This window comes from Coffea arabica, chromosome 4c, assembly GCF_036785885.1.
Source record: "Coffea arabica cultivar ET-39 chromosome 4c, Coffea Arabica ET-39 HiFi, whole genome shotgun sequence".
Taxonomy (NCBI): Eukaryota; Viridiplantae; Streptophyta; class Magnoliopsida; order Gentianales; family Rubiaceae; genus Coffea; species Coffea arabica.
The window spans coordinates 3,044,858-3,060,944 of NC_092316.1; the positions used below are offsets into that span (position 1 = coordinate 3,044,858).

General features: G+C 35.9%; 2 protein-coding genes across 4 annotated transcripts; both read left to right on the plus strand.

Moving 5' to 3' along the window:
- Positions 1–3,113: 3,113 nt before the first annotated feature.
- Positions 3,114–8,056, plus strand: LOC113738588 (uncharacterized). 3 transcript variants are annotated; one of them, XM_027265834.2, is made up of 10 exons: positions 3,114–3,238; positions 4,152–4,238; positions 4,364–4,478; positions 5,727–5,763; positions 5,864–5,933; positions 6,010–6,114; positions 6,405–6,555; positions 7,003–7,085; positions 7,484–7,577; positions 7,658–7,961. In XM_027265834.2, exons 2-10 carry the CDS (start codon positions 4,208–4,210, stop codon positions 7,740–7,742), a joined length of 771 nt encoding a protein of 256 aa, XP_027121635.1. In that variant the 5' UTR covers positions 3,114–3,238; positions 4,152–4,207; the 3' UTR covers positions 7,743–7,961. The 3 variants fall into 3 exon arrangements, with proteins under 3 accessions (XP_027121635.1, XP_027121633.1, XP_027121634.1); XM_027265833.2 differs by lacking the exon at positions 3,114–3,238 and adding an exon at positions 3,759–3,837; XM_027265832.2 differs by lacking the exon at positions 3,114–3,238 and having other exon boundaries at positions 3,754–4,238; positions 7,658–8,056.
- A 3,056-nt stretch (positions 8,057–11,112) lies between these two features.
- On the plus strand, positions 11,113–15,946 carry LOC113740222 (periodic tryptophan protein 2-like). The gene is made up of 7 exons (XM_027267763.2): positions 11,113–12,495; positions 12,899–13,150; positions 13,238–13,330; positions 13,446–13,817; positions 14,667–15,011; positions 15,133–15,360; positions 15,478–15,946. The coding sequence occupies exons 1-7, from the start codon at positions 11,290–11,292 to the stop codon at positions 15,646–15,648; spliced, it is 2,667 nt and encodes an 888-aa protein (XP_027123564.2). The 5' UTR covers positions 11,113–11,289; the 3' UTR covers positions 15,649–15,946.
- The last annotated feature ends 141 nt before the right edge of the window (positions 15,947–16,087 follow it).

Consider the following 16,087-nt stretch of genomic DNA (forward strand, 5'->3'; position numbering starts at 1 on the left):
ATTTACTGCATGATCGACATCGTCGCATGAGAGCACTTGAAAATGATAGCAATCCTTAGAAATAGATCCGTTTTGTAATATATTCATTTTCCAAATTCAAAAACAATTTGGATTATCATATACAGGTTAATTTGGATTTTTTTTTTTTTCGTTCGGCTCTTTTTGATTCATTCTTTAATACATGTACTCGGCTACGGGTTAGTTCTCCAGTCATGGTAGAGGCCCAAATGCAGCCTGGATTTAGGTAAGGTTATTTTTTCGGATTCTAGTTGGTTTTTTCTTTTCACTTAAAATTCTGATACTAAGGATGCGTTTGATAAAATTAAAGTTTGAAATTTGAACCTGTTAAGTTACTGAATTGTTAAATATTAAAATCCTAATATTTGAGCATATTCTGCATTAAGTGATAAGTAAACAAGTTATCATTTATTGTTTTGAACAAGTTTTAACTATAAAATTCAGAACCATTCAATTGATTAAAACTTTTTGTTTTTGGTCATCAAACATGTTTAAACATATTAAGGTTTGAACTCAATAAATTTAACTGCTGATTGCATTATCAAATAGGGCCTAAGACAAGGAACTTCTAGAGTAATACTCGACTGCATAGATGAGAGAATAAAGGTGCAGATATAACCAATTTAGGGCTTATTTGGATAGAAGATTATTTGAAGAAAGTCTAGAGGAATTTAGGGTTTATTTTGGGAGAACATCTTTAGAATGATATTGCAGTACTTTTTTGTGATGTGATGCATGTAAAATAAAAAGATAGTTGTTTCGATTGTTAGCCTTTTTGTTTTTTTTTAACCTTCAGAAAACTTTTTGGTTGCTAACTAATGGTAAATCTCATTAGCCAAGGGGGTGAGCTCCAGTTGTAAAATTTCTTTCTTAATGAGTAAGTGTATACACTCAATTTCAAAATTTACCGTCTCATTTCAAATTGCAATGCGTAAATTACAGCGAGTGTTTGAAATGTGAAGGTCAATTGGATGAGTAAATTTGAAGTCATCAACGTGACAACATTCGTGTGGTACGTAAGCTCCAATAAATATTGCAGATATCTCTACTCATAAAGCTAATAATTAACTCATAGTGGCGGTGAAGATTAAAATAGAATCAGGAAAAAGGCAGCTATCATTTACAAGTTGAAAGCAATCCTTCATTATTTAGGGATCGCGTATATATCTCTTGTGCAAAATTTCCCAATTTGAATCATTGACAGGTACTATCTGGACAAAATAAAGTTAGTGCCAGCAGCACAAATGTTGTCGAGAGCTAAAATAAACACTAAACTTTGAGAATGAACAGCCGTGGATTCTTCTTTTTGCTCTACTTCTACATGGGGGTGTTCCTTTTTTTTTTTTTTTTTTTTTTTTGGGGGGGGGGGGTTGGGAGGAAAGTGGAGTTGACATGCTAATTGCTAAAGATACGAGTGAAAAATATCTCCCCAAAAAGGAGGGAAAATGGAATACACGAACATCATCAGATGCTCTTTTGCAGATTGGTCCAATCATGATGCTACACGTTACCAATAATTTCTGAATTCAGGTCAACTAGTTAATGATGATGTCAAAAGAAAACTTTGCAAGTTAGTGATGGGGTTGTGATTCTATCTATCATACTTAGAGATCTACATACAGACTTTGCAACCAAAAAATAATTGCTTAGTGCTAAGCATCGAGGATTGTGCATTTCCGCAATTGATTAGAGGTTATTCAAAACATTTCTCGACAAGGAAGGGATCAAATAATAAATAGAAGGGAACCACCGCTGCCCAGTGGCCACTAAAAATGGCATTAAATCCCTTTTTGAATTGGAGATCAGAAAGTTCGAATTCTATCTATCTGTAGTGAAAAAATTTAAAAGAAATGTAAGAGCACCTCTTTGAGCTAGTCGAGTTTGTGCACCTTTGTTAGTCTCTTATATAGTTTCTTTAGACTTTTTCTTCTTGTAGAATAAGATAGATTAGATTATAAAAAATAAAAAATAATAATAAATAAAAGGGGAAAAGGGAAATTTAAAAAAAAAAAAAAGAAAAAGAAATTGGAGACTTTAGGCCTTTTACCTTCTAAGAGTTGTGCAATGACGTCCCATGGGCCCAAGTCACTGAAAAATGTGGGCCAACGTGTGCCACGAGATCCATTCTCCACGGACCACCCCCTGAGCAGGCATTGGTGTGCCATTACACAGTTGAAAAATAGCCAACAAGAAAACAAACAGAGGTAGGCCCATATACTACCATCAGAAATTGGAAATATTCAATTTCTTAAGATGGAAAAAGGTGAAAATAACGATAAGAGAAGCCAAAGCTGAGCACATATCAATTCTTTAACCAGTAAGATGGCGAGATACCCATATGTCTAGTGCAGCAGCAAAAAGAGTAATCAGGGCTATATCACCCTTTTTTTGTTTTCTTTCCATTTTATTGAAACATAGTATGAAATAGTTGGGACTTTAATTACACGTTGTCATCAAACACTCATTGGAGTTGTAAAATGTAAGTGTTCATTTCCTTAAAATGATTATATATAATCATCATAAAAAGCACAGCACACACACATTTCCTGCAGTACACATTTAGCCTAAAGAAAGTAATGCTCCATCATCATTTGTACAGTTGAGAGCTGTATCCCCTTCATCAAGGCCATGCAAAAAAAGAAAATTAAGAGTAGTTTTTCACCAATTATTTTTGCATTTATATATCATTAAAATAGTGGGATGCGCAATTTGTAGAAAGCATGGACAGCTCAGATGCTATTCATATTTTCTTTCTTTGTAATCTCTTCTTATTGCATAGAGATGTCAGTTCATTAATGATGTTTTTCCAATCCATTAGTCGCGTTTATGACATCCTTTATCAACAAGTTCAGAAGGAAAAAAAAAATCAAACTGATGAGGTCAAAAGCACCAAAATGACAGAGGTGAAAATTGAAAAGAAGGCACAGAGCCAAGAAAGAGAGAGAGGGGGAGTTCGGTGGGATGTACTCAGGCTGTGATAGTCTTTGAATTCATCATGAATTGTAGTAATAAACCTACAAAAAAAATTACAAAACCAACGAAACAATGAATGAATGCAAAGACTTTGAGGAAACTTGAACATTACCAAAGTGCAAGTGGCAAGCAGCAAAGCAAAGCTAAGAGATACAAAAACAAGAAAGAAAAGAAAAGTGCAGATGGGATGATAAAAAGTTCATATGCTTTTTCCGATGTTGTCCCTTCCACCACCCAAGAACTCCAGGTACTTAATTACGTACCAATTAGTAATACTGCTCATCCCGAATGCGAATCTTTCACACTCTCTTTCTATATCTACATATATATATATATATATGTGTGTGTGTGTAGTGTCTAGGAATTTTGATTAATCATCAATCTTTTCAGTAAGTATTATCAGCGTGTGTATAAGATATATATGCATGGCTAGAAATTAATGGTATGAGGTAGCTAGCTACTAGCTAGTGATGAGAGTCTTTTTCGAAATGGTTGATTATTCTTCTTCCCATTATTATTGTCCAGATTTGTGCTATACCACAATGATGTTAGATTGGACAGTTGAACTTCACTTTGAAGATAATGGGTATCCATCAATCATCAGAAATAAAGAAAAAAGAAGAAATGCATAAACAAATGATTGCGAGAAAAGATATTTTCTTTTTACCAAATTGGATTATTCTCTTTCTTGTTTTCAGCAATATTCTTGAGTTGTAGTTGTGGGTTTACTTTATTTATGGAGAATAGCCACTGCCCACAAGCATAGATTCTCTTCTTTGTGCTGTAGTAAATCTAGAGCCCTCCATTTCCAAGCTGGGGATTTCGCTCTCTCATGGGAATGGAATGGTTGGATGAATGTGCTCTGTATTTCCCCTTCCTGCTTTGATTCCCTTTTCCCCTCTGCTGATGAAAAGATTGCCTGCTTTTGTCCTTGTCTTTACCTCTCCTTTTCATAGATGATGCTCTTTCTATCTTTTTGAGTTTCTAGGCGGTTTTAGGCACAATGCGTAGCTGTTTCTCACATACTGTGTTGCATATTCACATGTTTTATTCCGTCTTCAACCTGCTCTTAGAGTTTTGGGTATAAATACCTCGATATCATTTTGTGTTTCTCCTCATAGCACCACCGACCGTCCTGAGTTTATCACTAATTCTTACAGTAGCAAGTGGCCTTGAATATTGGAGGGTGCATTAATTCCATTTCTGGCAGCCAGATATGAGTTACACAAATTCTTCAGTGGGTTCTGGTTAGTACCAACATTTCTTTCTCCCGCAAGTATTTTCTTGTTTTGCACTATTCATCAATGGCGCTTGCCTGCATTTCACTGTAATGCTCGTTCCATTCCACCCCTGACCTGGATAAAATTTCCAGGAAGTAGAGGAGCAAGGAGAACATTTGACTTTGGGAGGACATATGTGGTTAGGCCTAAAGGCAAGCACCAGGCTACAATTGTTTGGCTGCATGGCCTTGGTGATAATGGCTCGAGGTAACATTGATTTAGACATCAGCAACTCACTCTCTTAGTACATGGCTGTCTGCATCCTTCTCCTGTCTTGCTTGAAATCAAATGGTCCGGGAGCTACTGCTGGGAACATTCGAGGAGACATCATTCTACAGATTTTAAAATTTCTTGTGATCAATAATTGTCTCAATTTTGTTCTATAGAAATTGCAAGCATCAACGCATTATCATCGGGGTGGTGCACTTCATTGATCAACTATTTGCTCTGTTTTAAACCCTATATGCTGCTCCCTAGGATCTACAAGTACTATCTAATTTGGTTCTGCAGTAAACGCATTTCATTTTCAAGCTGGAATTTCATACTCTGAAGCCAAGGATAGACTATTGTTTTCCGGACTAGTGTGAATTTTTGACTTATTGTGCAATAACACCTTCCATTTCCTTTTCTCCTTTATTACTAGGAAAATGCTGGAACTTCCTTAGAGAAAAGAAAAGAAGGAAAGCAGCTTAAAGAATGTTAATTTGTTGACAGATTATATGTCTGTTCTTCTGAAGTTTAATTACTTTTCTTTCTGAGCCGGCTAACTTTTTCTGGAGATTCTTTCACTAATTGCGGAAAGCAACTGCGGCTTGAGCTTTAACGTTTGTCCTACTTATCTGATTGAGTTGATAGGGGAAAGTGGCGCTGCCATAGAAATATAGAATAATGGAACCACTTTACCTCTTTTGGTTTAAATATTTTTGTCTTGTTTTATCCTGAGCTTTCCTTGAAGATTTTGAAAGCACGACGTGCCAAAAGAGGAATTATTGTTCAGGATATCCATACATATATGGGACCACTTGTTCACTTACTTGTTATCTTGTCAATTAGCAAATAGAGGAACCATTGTTCAGGATATTCAAACACATTATGCCGAAAGATGTGCAGAATTCTGAAGTTTAACAGATATTCCGCATTATTTGTCTGCATATTCTGAACAGGAGTGCTTTCCGGTGGCTTCTCCATGAGCATTTCATGGTCTTTATATTAACTATTTGGCATCAGAAGAGTTGAATTCCAATTGCTCCTTATATCCTGAATGGATGGTTCGTTCTGGGACTGTATTAGATGCATTGTATCCATTGATACACTATTCATGAGTGTTACACATGATTAATTAAAAGTTCATGCAACCACAGAAATATCTAACCACCTTCACCTTTGGATCAATAAAATTTATAAAGTGCAAGGAAAGAGTAAAAATCCTCTAAATGTCTCTCTCTTTTTCTGCAGTTGGTCGCAGCTCCTGGAAAGCCTTCCACTGCCAAATGTAAGAGTTTGTGCCCCATCTAAAGTATTTCCAGCTTTGAAACTAATAATTGATCTTTTGTAACTGCTTTTGGTACTGAAAGGGTAAGCACATTTTGCAGATTAAGTGGATATGTCCAACTGCTCCCACTCGTCCTGTGGCTATACTTGGCGGATTTCCTTGTACTGCTTGTAAGGCTATATCAGAAAACTTCAATACAATGATCTTACTAAACTACTATTTACATGAACTTTGGTCTTTTACCAGGGTTTGATGTTGGAGAGCTTTCAGAAGATGGTCCTGATGATTTCGAAGGCTTGGATGCTTCAGCAGCACATATTGCAAATCTTCTATCTACAGAGCCTGCTGATGGTAAGTCCTGCATATGCCTACATCACTCAGTATGCATTACCTTTAGTGAATTGCACAACTTTAAATTTGATATATTTCATATGAAAAAAATAATAATAAGAAAAAAGGCATACAGATCTTTCACTTTACAGCTCCTGCATCTAGATAAAAACGTTGACTAAACTAGGCTCCATTTCTTTCATTTCTTATCTGAGCTATATTATCATATGATGTCAAAATAAGTTTCTCGGGCAGTCTTTAAAGAAATTGATACAGATATTCTGACTTTCGATGTACAATTGGTGGAACAGTTAAACTTGGAATTGGAGGCTTCAGCATGGGCGCTGCCACTGCTCTGTATTCAGCAACTTGCTTTGCCCATGGAAAATATGGAAATGGAAACCCTTACCCTGTCTACTTGAGAGCTATTGTTGGTCTAAGTGGATGGCTTCCTGGTTCTAGGTATGACAGCAATTTATTAGCTTCTCATGTAAAATTTTGTCAGCAACAAGTCCTTTTATCTACCATTTGTAGTGCATAATAAACAGAACTGGAAAAAATGTGTCAAATTTTACATAAGAAGAAGATTACTTGAATCTCAATTTATGCAAAACGATAGTAGGGAAAACACGTAAATACTATTTGTTGTGAGATGGCAGTTACTTTAACTGATGCTCAATAAATTTCAAATTATCATCGTCAATAGAAGCTGATTTATGCCACAAGAACAAGTTTGGAGAAACAAATTTTTAGCTTGTGATTCACAAGATTAATTAATGGAGAATGCTTTGTGCTTAGATGTTTGTCATTTAGTTTTCCTTTCGTGCAACTTTGTGCTATAAAGATTGAACGGTGCTCCTACACTGCAGCGCTCTTCTACAGAATTAGTTAACACTTGATATTGTGCAGGAACGTGAGGAACAAGATTGAAGGATCACACGAGGCTGCAAGACGTGCTGCATCCTTGCCCATCATGCTATGTCATGGAATGTGTATGTACTTGATAGAGCGCCCTGCATTGAAATTCTATAGCTTTCTATTCAGAGCTCCTATCCAATTTGTGGTCATATTACATGGGGGAACTTGGGTAATTTTTACTTAGATCAATCCAAAAGTAGAAGAAAGACTTTCTCAAGTCACTAAAGAAGCAGCGTGTGGCTAATGTAAGGAGGATTCCCATAACAATTGAGTGTTATATAAATTTCTGCTATTGACAGGGCATGTGGTCATATTTGACTCGTTTAGGCTTCCCTCGAGCACTTACAAAATGAGCCTCTGAATATATATATGCACGCAAGCACTTCGAAACTCGTGAGGTCAAATGGTTGGATTATAAAAGCATGCAAACTATAAAGTGTTTGTCTTTTTATTATCTATATATTGCTTGCAGGTGATGAAGTCGTCCCTTATAAACATGGAGAAAAGTCGTCCCAAATCCTGAGCTCAGCTGGATTTCGATGCCTTACATTCAAAAGCTATGACGGGTATCTGATCTTTCATCAGAAAGCTAAACGTACAATTATCTAGCTTGAACCATATGCTGAATGTTTACCTCATGCTGCAGGCTTGGCCACTACACTGTGCCAAAGGAAATGGACGAGGTTTGCCACTGGTTAAACGCAAGACTGGGGTTAGAGGGTTCACGATAATAACTGCTCGCCAGCCATCTTATTTCTTGATCACCGTTGCCAAGGGAAATGGGGCGAATCAATAACAAAGGAAGAGCTTACACTTGCAGATGCGGGAAGTAGCAGGTAGACATATAAGGGCGTGTTGCAGAGTGGAAGGTTTAAATCCTAGGAATTAATCATGCTTTTGGGTTTTTTTTTTCTTGTGAAATAAAGTTTTGGGGACTTTGTTTCGTTTCATTTCACTGCTAGCTAAGTTTTAAGTATGCTCTCATTACAGTATGTTGTAATCTACCTGAAAGACTATGAGCCTTTTTAAGCAGATCTTGAACCTACATCCTTTCTAACAGAAGTGTTGACTAGATTGAAGTGAAGATAGTAGTTTCTCTTTTCTTCTTGTAAGATAAAGTTGGAAATCTACATCCATTTCAATGTCTTCAATCCCACGATGAAGAACTCCTCGCTGGCTAGGGACCAAAGTATGAGGAGAGAATGTGGAATCAAGATTCAACAGCATCATATTCTTAAACTCACATCCAATCCAAGTGAAACTGCAGAGACGTAAAAATGTTCACCGTTGGATGATTTTCAAGATAAAACTCATTTTTTGTTTGTTAGTAAAAGTTCAGCTTCCCAATTTTCTCTCATCTTCTTATATAATTTTTACTCAGATACCATCTCTCTCTCATTCGACCTTGTTCAATCATATTCGAACAAATTTTTGAAAAAGAAAAATGCAGAAAAATTAAAAAAGGCCACCACTTATGATGTTCACAAAGCTTTTTTCACTCTCAAAATTGAAGCAATTTATTAGTACCAGTGTTAAGAAGGACACACCCAATGCAATGTCAATGTGCGTGTGGTTTAGAAATAATTATTGATTTTTATGAATATACTAGGGAGAAATAACCCGCGCGACGCGCGGGAATTTGGTACTTGTGATTCAAGATAATTAATAATTATTGTTTAATATTTTGTAGTATAGGAACTAAAGTATGATGATTTTATCATGTGATTTTAATAGAAAAATAATAAATTACATAGTGAATTAATAAAAATAATGTGCAATAAGACATCCTTATTGTTATATTATATAAGAATCCGTTGTGATCAAAGGTTATGTTTGAATTTCAACTGTAAAGATAAGGGTAGTTTGAAAATATAAGAATGTTTGAAGTGCAATTGAAAAGTATCCAAAGGTCTCTTCTAAAACTTATCCAAGACGATAAAACATTTTAAAGTATCAATTGGACCCTTCATCTCTCGAATCTATATATGTTCGTGAAAGATCCCTCAAGCAATGCTTCTGATTTCTCCCTCGACTTAAGCTCAACCTGAATTATCAAGTCAAGTTTATCCATCAATCATTTTGCGTCCAATCTAATCTAAAATAATTTTATTTTTTACTAACTATTTATATAATTTGGTGGGTATAATACGACTTAATCACATGTTTCTTACAGAGATAATAATGTCCAAAAATGATAGATAGATATGAAACTTAAGTGGTCTTTTTCAAAGTTTTGTAGAAACTATTCATATTTGGTATTTTTTGCTAGGGGCATTTCTATATAATCTCATAAATAAGTTCAAATCTGTATAATTGTTAAAAATTTGAATTGAAACTATCTTGATTATAAAAAATTGGTGCAAATAATATTTTCTAAATTTGAAATTGTAGAAAATGGTAAGTAAAATCAGAAGAAATTCCTCATATGAATTCGAATTGCAAACTATAGGTAGAAATTGCTTAATGATATTTTTCAATGTTTACTTGTATAAGTATCCAATATAACATCTCTACTTAATTGACTCGTTTGAACTATGGATAATGATTGTTTCAATCAAATCAAGAAACATTATTTATCATTGTACAACATATAATTATGAGTAAATGAATTAATACAATGCAATCAAAATGGTGCTGTAGCTAAAGCATTTAAACTCATCAAGTTCCACTACAAATTCTTTTACATAGCAGAAAAGTAAAATTTTTGTATTTGAAACTATATAAACAGTATAATACAAGAACGAGATCATAACATGGAAAGCAAATAGAGTGCAAATGACATCTTAGTATTATATAGTATGATTAATTTTCTTTTTTAGTTTCAATGAAGTACAAAATTCTAAGTTAATAAATTTTACAATCATAAAATTCCCAATAAAAATAAACATAAGCTGAATTTCAAATCATATTACATGAAAAAATAACTACTTGAACCATAACTGTTGGAATGCAGTCAACAGATTCCTGGAGTCAAGAATAATAGGAAAAAGTTCATGAGAAATAAGGTTATTTGATTTAAATAAAGAAATAATATCTTGGTTGGGGAGAAGAAAATGATAAAATTACTTTTCTGATTATTTTAGAAAGTGACAACATTATTTTAAATTGTACTTTGACCAGAGACAAAATCTCTGGGATCTACTAAGAAAAGCAATACAATTAGTTAGTTTTTGGAATTAGAAGTATCAAAAGGCAAACTATATGGAGTTCTTGAATAAACCAATCATCAGGGAAAAAAAACTACAATCTAAGAAGACAAACCCAAAGAACTCACCTCAATTTAAAGGAAAAGTTATGCATTCCACCAAATATTTAATAGCCATAATAAAATCAAAGAGGTGAAACCGAAAAAGAAGAAAGTGTATCGGCTAAACATGGGGACATAAATATGATAATGATTGTTCAGATAATAATTAAGTTAATTAATTGTAATTAAAATCCAATTATATAAACATCCAATTAATTCCTCAACAGATGAGAAAGGTTTCAGGAAATTAGAAGGGTTGGATGTTAGTATAATAAATGATTAAAAGGACTTTTATGTAATTCTATCAAAATACAAACTTTATTCAGTTGTACTTGATACTCAACTTGGCACCAAATATTGTAACATACCAAATCTGCCCCTAACCTTAAATGTCTGAAAGGTTATATAAGTAATTATAGTGAAATTAAAGCTATAATGACTTGTACTCAATGTTCCAATTACTCTTCAAATACTATCATATTCCCAAAATAGCCTCACCCCTGCGGTTGAAATCTAGTCTTAAACTCGTTCTTATATAGTATAAGGATTCATTTTGTTTTTACAAAAATAAATTTTATATAAATTCTTCTTGAAAAAAATTACAATTTATTAGTAATTTTTTCTTTAATACAGTTATAGTCTACATCTAAGAGAGTTAGTTATTGGGAGATTATATTAGCAAAAAATATGATTAGGTGGTTAGGATAAAAATTAATTTTTTTTAAGCGCAAAATTGAAAGTTCAAAAATTGACCCAAAATGTTTAACTCACCTCTCTCCTCTTGTTGGCTAGCTCACTAAGACAATATGGATTACTCTTTAAGTACTCCCAAAATTAATTTAAAGGAAAAAGTTAACCATAAATTGAGGTGAGGGGAAGAAACGAAAATTGAAAGCCGATTACCCGACGACCGAACATTTGAACCTCCCTCCTCTTCCTTGCTTTTCATTAGGGTTTAAGAGAAATCCTCAACGGTTGCCTTCAGGGGTTTTGCAGTCTCTCTCTCTCTCTCTCTGTCAGACACCCGCACTATGAATTACAGGTTCCAGAATCTCCTCGGAGCTCCATACAGAGGTGGCAACGTCGTCGTTGTCAACAACACACTCCTTGTTTCACCGGTCGGTAACCGAGTCTCCGTCACCGACCTCAGTAAATCAGAAACCCTGACTCTACCATGCCAATCCTCCACCAATCTCCGCCGAATCGCTGCCTCACCTGATGGCATCTTCCTCCTTGCCATTGACGAGAAGAATCGCTGCCTCTTCATCAACCTACGCCGCCGCGTTGTTCTCCATCGTATCACTTTTAAACACCCTGTCTCCACCGCTAAATTCAGCCCTGACGGCCAGCTCATTGCCGTAGCTGCCGGTAAGCTTCTGCAAATTTGGCGCTCCCCTGGGTTTAGGAAAGAATTTTTCCCTTTTGAATTGGTTAAAACATTTGCTGATTGCAATGATAAGATTACTGCTCTGGATTGGAGCCCTGACTCGAATTTTATACTTGCTGGCTCCAAAGACTTGACAGTTAGGTTGTTTTGCTTGAAAAAGCTAAAGAGTTACAGTAAACCATTTTTGTTCTTGGGCCACAGAGATGCAATTGTTGGCTGCTTTTTCGGAATTGACAAGAAAACTAACAAAGTTTTGAGGGTTTATACAATATCGCGCGATGGGGCGATATTTAGCTGGGGATATAGGGGTGGTGATGGTAAATTTGATGGAGGAGGACTTCAAGAAATTTCAGAGCCAGAGTCTCCAGGTACACCGGAGCAGAATTTTGATGGTAATCTCGCAGTGGAAAAAAGGAAGGATGTTGATGGTAAAAATGGAACTTTGGATGACGAGAGTGACTTCTTGTTGCATAGGCTGAAATGGGAACTGATGAAGAAGGACTATTTTATGCAAGCGCCAGCAAAGTTAACTGCTTGTGATTATCATACGGGACTTAACATGTTGGTTGTGGGTTTCTCAAATGGAGTTTTTGGCCTTTATCAGATGCCTGATTTTGTCTGCATTCACTTATTGTCAATATCAAGAGAGAAAATCACCACCGCTGTTTTTAATGATCTGGGGAACTGGTTGACATTTGGGTGTGCAAAGCTTGGTCAGTTGCTTGTTTGGGAGTGGAAATCAGAGAGTTACATACTGAAGCAGCAAGGGCATTACTTTGATGTGAATTGCCTAGCATATTCTCCAGATTCCCAGCTTTTGGCTACAGGGGCCGATGATAATAAAGTCAAGGTATGTGAAAGAAATCAGACCTGCCTTTTCGTGGTTAGAGTCCTGACTTTCTTCATCTGCTGAAAGCACTTGCTTTATTCGCTAGTCAATTGTAGATTGGCACAATTAATATTTTCTTCTTGTAGGAAATAACCTTCCCTGCAAAATACAATGACAAACTTATAAAATGAGTCTCAAATTTTTTTCTTATTTTATTATACAGAGTATAATTCATGAAGTAGAATACATGTTTCACAGTCCTGCAAGATGTAGCTCAATGCAGATTTGTCTTTATAATAGTGATCTTAAGCAGTTTGTCTTGTCATGACATGTTCACTTCAGCCTGAAAATTTTTGCAATTACACTTGGTTGTTGTTAATTTGGCCTCAAGCTGAATCATGAGATTTATTTCTTTGCCTTACAGGTATGGACTGTTTCATCTGGCTGCTGTTTCGTTACATTCTCTGAGCACACCAATGCAGTTACTGCACTTCATTTCATGGCTAGTAACCACTGTCTTTTGAGTGCGTCGTTGGATGGGACTGTTCGTGCGTGGGATTTGTTTCGGTATAGAAACTTTAGAACATTCATTACTCCTACTTCTAAACAGTTTGTTTCTTTAGCAGCAGATCAGAGCGGTGAAGTGATTTGTGCTGGAACTCTTGATTCTTTTGAGGTCCGATGAATTCTAGTTGGATATTGACATGGCCAAAAGCATTATTGTTTGTTTCTCACAAACTTTTCTTAAACTATTATGTTCTAGATATATGTTTGGTCAATGAAGACAGGAAGGTTGTTGGACGTTCTCAGCGGTCATGAAGGTCCTGTTCACGGGTTGATGTTTTCTCCTACAAATGTAAGTTGAGAATGTGACATGTTTCCTGTGGACATTGTACCTTGGCAGTTGCCAGGTAATTGTATGTTTGTTCTTATTCTGTGAAGTTAGTTTAAGTTTTCTTTTCACCTTGTAGGCTATCTTAGCTTCCTCTTCATGGGACAAAACTGTTCGCTTGTGGGATGTTTTTGAAGGGAAAGGTGCAGTTGAAACTTTTTCACACACACATGATGTCCTCACTCTTGTTTATCGCCCAGATGGAAAGCAATTGGCTTGTAGTACTTTAGATGGGCTAATCCATTTTTGGGACCCACTTGAGGGCTTGCTAATGTATACCATCGAGGGCCGTAGAGATATTGCAGGAGGACGTCTAATGACTGATCGCAGATCGGCTGCTAATTCAACGACTGGAAAATGCTTTACCACCTTGTGTTATTCTGCTGATGGGAGCTACATATTAGCTGGTGGGAGTAGTAAATACATATGTATGTATGATGTCGCTGATCAGGTTAGTTTGCTTTCTTTTTTATGTATAGAAATTCAGTATACCGCAAATTTACGCATGGTTATGATTTATTAAATCTGATGCTGCTATCCCACTTTGATGCTAGTTTTTAGCATTCTTTGTCCTGAGGCCTGAGGGCTCAGATTGCTAGGCTAACTTTACTTTTTTCTTGACCTGCCTGCTTTCCGCTAGTAGGAGCTAGAGTAAGTTCATAGATATGGTTTTCTTCATTCTTCCATTTCTTTTTTGAATGAAGTACTGACGTGAATGATATGTTCAACAATTTTGAATGTCAAATGTGTACATATGCATAAGTAGTTCTCTGGTTTTCTTGAATATCCAGCAGGATAAGGAAGCTGATGAACTTGGCCTAACCTTTAGCTTGAACCTTTCTTTTGCCCGCATAATCTTGTGTCTCTCCTAATATATTATTGAAATGATTGGCATCAAATCTTTGTCACCGTTTCAGTCCCAAAACAAGAATTTCTTTCACTTTGTAAACTCTAGGTGCCTCATTTGGCATATGCTAATGAATTCAGTTTTAGTATCTTGGATCGAATCATAACCACATAACAAATATTATTACAAAGATCTTTTGTTAGTGAAATAGTTAGAAATAAAGATAAGGTGGTTTGGCGAACTAATTCATTTGAGTTTCAAGTCAAAGGGGGATTTTCATGGAGCTGGACATTGCAGTTTTCCTTGATGAGGCATATTTACAATCCTCCTCTGCCACTTATTTCATTCAAATGCACACACACTGAGACACACACGTATGAGCAATTATGATGTTTTCAAGTTGTTTTTTTGTGTCTACTCTTGATTCCTTGTATGAATATTGCAAATTTGTAGGTGTTACTTCGCAGATTCCAAATAACCCATAATCTCTCCCTTGATGGAGTTCTTGATTTCTTAAACTCGAAGAATATGACCGAAGCCGGCCCACTGGAATTGATCGATGATGATAATAGTGATACAGAAGAAGGTGTGGAAAAGCAAACACAAAGTAAGTTGGCATATGATTTGCCAGGATCAATGCCTAATCATGGAAGGCCCATTATTCGAACAAAATGCCTGAGAATTGCACCAACTGGCCGGAATTGGGCAGCTGCAACAACAGAAGGAGTTTTGGTCTATTCTATGGATGATTCTTTTATATTTGATCCCACCGATCTTGACATTGACGTCACACCTGAAGTAAGAAATAATTCTTTCAGCATTTTGTTTATCAAGTAAATTATATTGGATTTAATGCAATAAAATTGTAAGAGGAGTCAAAAGTATGACCGCATTCGCATTCTCTAATGGTGTCCTATAGGCGGTCGATGCTGCATTGAATGATGGTCAGCCAAAAAGGGCTTTAATCCTCAGCTTACGGTTGAATGAAGATGCACTAATTAAGAAATGTATTATTGCTGTCAGTCCAGCTGAGGTACCAGCTGTTGCTTCATCGGTCCCTTTCAAACATCTACAGAGATTATTAGAGGCACTAGCACATCTTCTTGAAAACTGTCCCCATTTGGAGTTTGTTCTTCGATGGTGTCAGGTAATTTTGCGACTTTAGTTGTTCTGTCCATTTTTTTTTTTTTTACACGAGCAACATCCTTCAAGCATGTCTTTAGATCTCTTGCAATGGGCTGTTGATTAATTTTTTGCTTCACAGGAGCTGTGCAGAGTCCATGGTCCCTCTATCCAGCATAATTCCAGAAATTTGCTCCCTGCTCTAAAATCCTTGCAGAAGGCTATCACTCGATCACATCAGGATTTAGCCGATACCTGCTCATCAAACGAGTATATGCTTCAGTATTTGTGTTCCACAAGCCACAAGAGATGATGATCATTTTCTCAGGAAGATACGTGGTTATGCATTGTCGTTGATTAGGCAAGGAATGTATTCGTTTTTGGTAATTAATATAGCTGCTCCACCACAAAATGTGGTGAATTATTTACCAACCTGGACTCAATGAAGAACTTGTGAAATAGTACGAAGTTGCCATTGTAGAACCCGTGTTTGTGTTGATCAGCAGTAGGAAATCATCGGGGAGATAATGACGCTGATTTTTTTTCTTCTAAAATTAAAATGTACTGCCATTTTTTCAAGTAAATGATATTACTTAAAGTTTAGCTTTGGAGCTCCAAGTGCATACTTTATCAAGTGAGTGTCGTTAATGTCTTCGGTCTTCACCAAATTAAAAGCATTTGTCCATGCTGAGTTCTTAAAAACGTTTTTTTTTTTTTTTTTGGTTTTAAACCTAGGGTAGGAATGTAGCTCT